Source organism: Theobroma cacao, chromosome 6, assembly GCF_053813885.1.
Source record: "Theobroma cacao isolate CCN51 chromosome 6, ASM5381388v1, whole genome shotgun sequence".
Lineage (NCBI taxonomy): Eukaryota > Viridiplantae > Streptophyta > Magnoliopsida > Malvales > Malvaceae > Theobroma > Theobroma cacao.
The window spans coordinates 3,716,055-3,719,169 of record NC_142644.1 but is presented as its reverse complement, the minus strand read 5'-3'; the positions used below and the strand labels follow the sequence as shown (position 1 = coordinate 3,719,169).

The 3,115-nt window shown below is 40.3% G+C and overlaps 1 protein-coding gene across 1 annotated transcript; it reads left to right on the top strand.

Annotated features, from left to right (window-relative positions):
• Positions 1 to 1,696: 1,696 nt before the first annotated feature.
• LOC108662413 (uncharacterized) lies at positions 1,697 to 2,493 on the top strand. The gene is made up of 2 exons (XM_018122760.1): positions 1,697 to 1,930; positions 2,023 to 2,493. Exons 1-2 carry the CDS (start codon positions 1,697 to 1,699, stop codon positions 2,491 to 2,493), a joined length of 705 nt encoding a protein of 234 aa, XP_017978249.1.
• The last annotated feature ends 622 nt before the right edge of the window (positions 2,494 to 3,115 follow it).

Below are 3,115 nucleotides of genomic sequence, written 5' to 3'. Positions count from 1 at the left end.
AAAAATACAAATATATTAAACTTGTATTTTAATAAATAGGGGTAATTTTGAAAATTAACATTACATTCCCAACAAAGTACTTGTAAACCAAACGCTGCAATGTTATCTTCCCTGCATTTTAATCATTATTTTGTTTGAATACCAAATACTGTAATGTTATTTTCCCTGCAATCACATTATATTGTAAAGTACGAAACGTCACCTTAATTTCTGTTAAATTTCAACGATCGGCCAAATGTGACTTAGGCATTGCGTAAGTAGTTTTTATGCATTGAGGGGTAATTTTTGATAAATTGATTGATTGTGACACTTATTTTCTGTTAAATTTCAGTGGCCTACCAAATGTGAAGCTTATGATTACATACAGTGGTCATTGGGTCGATGACACTTACAAGGGTGGTGAGACACGAGTGAGGGGTGTTGGGAGTGATTTGTCATTTTCGGGCCTAGTGAAGCTGGTTGAAGAGGTTGTTGGGGTCAACTCACATAATAATGAAATCAAGCTACATGCATCGCTCAGTCATGCCACAGGGGTTTCGCGCGTAGTTATCAGGGATGATGAAGATGTAGTAAGTATTCTGCGAGATAAGAGGGCAGTTGTTGTGTTTGTGACAGTTAAGGCATGAAATGCAAACAATATTCAACATGCACATGGTATCCAACATAGTAATCACCTACAACAAAATGTTAATTATTTTGACATACCACACCATGCATTTCCTAACAAACAACCATGGCAATCATGTTTGAAGTATCCTCATGAGTTTGAGCAGCTCGGCACACACATGAGGTGTCTACAAATGATGTCTGCACAATTTCGATCGGAATGCGCATCGAACGAAATACTTGGTACTTTGCAACAAATACAACTGTCGCTCGAAAATGCAGTGGGTCCATTGCCATTCGCAAATGACACTGTGATGGTTGTGAGTGATGATGATGCATCTGATCAGATTGAAGATGATGTTGAAAAGTATGACACGGTGGATTGGAACGATGAGTTGCATGATGACTGTGAAGATGATTATGTTGGCGAACATGATGACTATTCAGAGGACGACAAGGGTGAGCACACCATTATTCCAGATTGCAATCATGCAGATGACAGTACAGGTCATGCCATAACTGTTGTGTTAAAAGAGATTGAATTCGACGACCATGCCACAACTGTTGAATTAGAAAATGTTGAGGGTGCTGACCTATTTACGACGCCATCGCACTTGAGAATTGCATTCGTTCACCCGATGACAGTGATCAAAAGAGGGTAAATACAGGGGTATCTCGTCAATGGATTATTCTTGGGGTAGATATGATATCCTTCCAAACAGTGGCGATTGAGGAATCCAGAATAATAGATGACCACTTATATCGCGGTAAAGTGTTTCCATCGAAGTCCGAATTGAAATGAGCTTTGAGCATGTTGGCATTAAAAAAACATTTTGAGGTTAGAGTTAAAAGGTCATGTCATGCTCGTTTTGAGGTTAATTGTAAAAAGACGACATGCAAGTTTGCTTTGCGTGCAATAAAGTTGCCTGAGGGAGAATATTGGCAACTTCGGATGTTCTAGAAGGTATACACGTGTACTGTTGATGGTTTGCAATGTAGGTACCGAACTACAAGCGTAAGGTTAATTGGTGAGCTTATCTCCACCAGGGTGCAATGAAATTATGTAACCCCATTGAGACCAAAGGAAATAATGGAAGAGATGAATCAAAAATGGGGATTGCAATGCTTATATGGTAAGGCTTGGCAATTGAAGGAGTATGCAGAGAGTCTTGTGTTCGGTCCCTCAGAAGAGTCATTCCAACTCTTCCCTTCGTATTTCCATATGTTGGAACGTGAAAATCCTGATATTATCACGGGGTGTCGCTACGGATGGGAAACAATGATTCAAATATTATTTCTAGGCGTTCAAGTCATGTATCCGGGGGTTCAATGCTGTAATGTGGCTTGTAGTTGTTATCGATGCCACACATTTGAAAGGCAGATTCAAGGGTATTCTGTTTGTTGTGGTATGCAAAGATACGAATGAGCAAATATATCCAGTTGCATTTGGCATTGGCCCCCATGGAAGACGAAGAGTCTTGGTCGTGGTTTCTTAACCAATTGCATAGTGTGATTGGTTGTCCTGAAAATGTAATGTTCATTTCTGATCAGCATCTTGGCATTAAGAATGCAGTTGAGAAAGTGTACAAGGATGCTCATCAAGGTCTATGTAATTACCACTTAGGGAAAAACGTTAAAAACAAGTTCAAGTGCGAAGATGTTACTGTGATTTTCACATTGGCTGCCAACTGCTATAAGGTCACCAATTTTAACAGACATATGAATCAACTGAAACTACTTTGCAAACCTGCTTATGATAGCCTTATGAGATTAGGCCCTAAGAAATGGGCACGTGCACGGTCACTAGTAAGGCAATACAAGCTAATGACATCTAACATTGCAGAGTGTATTAACCCCTGCTTGAGGCATGCAAGAAAATGCCAATAACAGTCTTGATCGAGTGCATCAGAGGCATGTTTCAACACTAGTTCCATGACCAGCACAATGAGGGATTGAATTTGACCACTCCCCTTAGCCCTTAGGCTACCAATTTGTTGAACAGATGGTTCAATGAAGCATGTCGCTTTTTCATACAACCAATCAATTGAGTGGAGTTTCAAGTTATAGGTGAGACTAAAGAGACAGTGGTCAACCTCTCCACCAAGATGTGTTCATGCAGTGAGTTCCAGACCGATCATTCCCCTGCATGCATGCCATAACGGCAATAAGGTATGAATAATCATGTTTTGTTATTTTGTGAATGATGAATTGAATTTTTACATTGTTCGGCAACTATGATTTCATTCCCTGGTAGTAAGTGCAAATGTGCAGCCATTGAATTCTGCTCGAACTATTACAAGACTCGATCTTGGGTGGAAGGATATGCAATTCCTATTTCCTTAGTTGGGCATCCTAGTGAGTGGGACATCCCCCATGACGTTCAATAAATTATCGTTTTGCCACCAACTTGGCGAGGTCAAGCGGGGAAGACCTAGCAGGAAAAAGATTCCATCAGCTGAGGAAGGCAGTTGATGACGTAGATGTTCACAATGCAAGAGCTATGGCCATA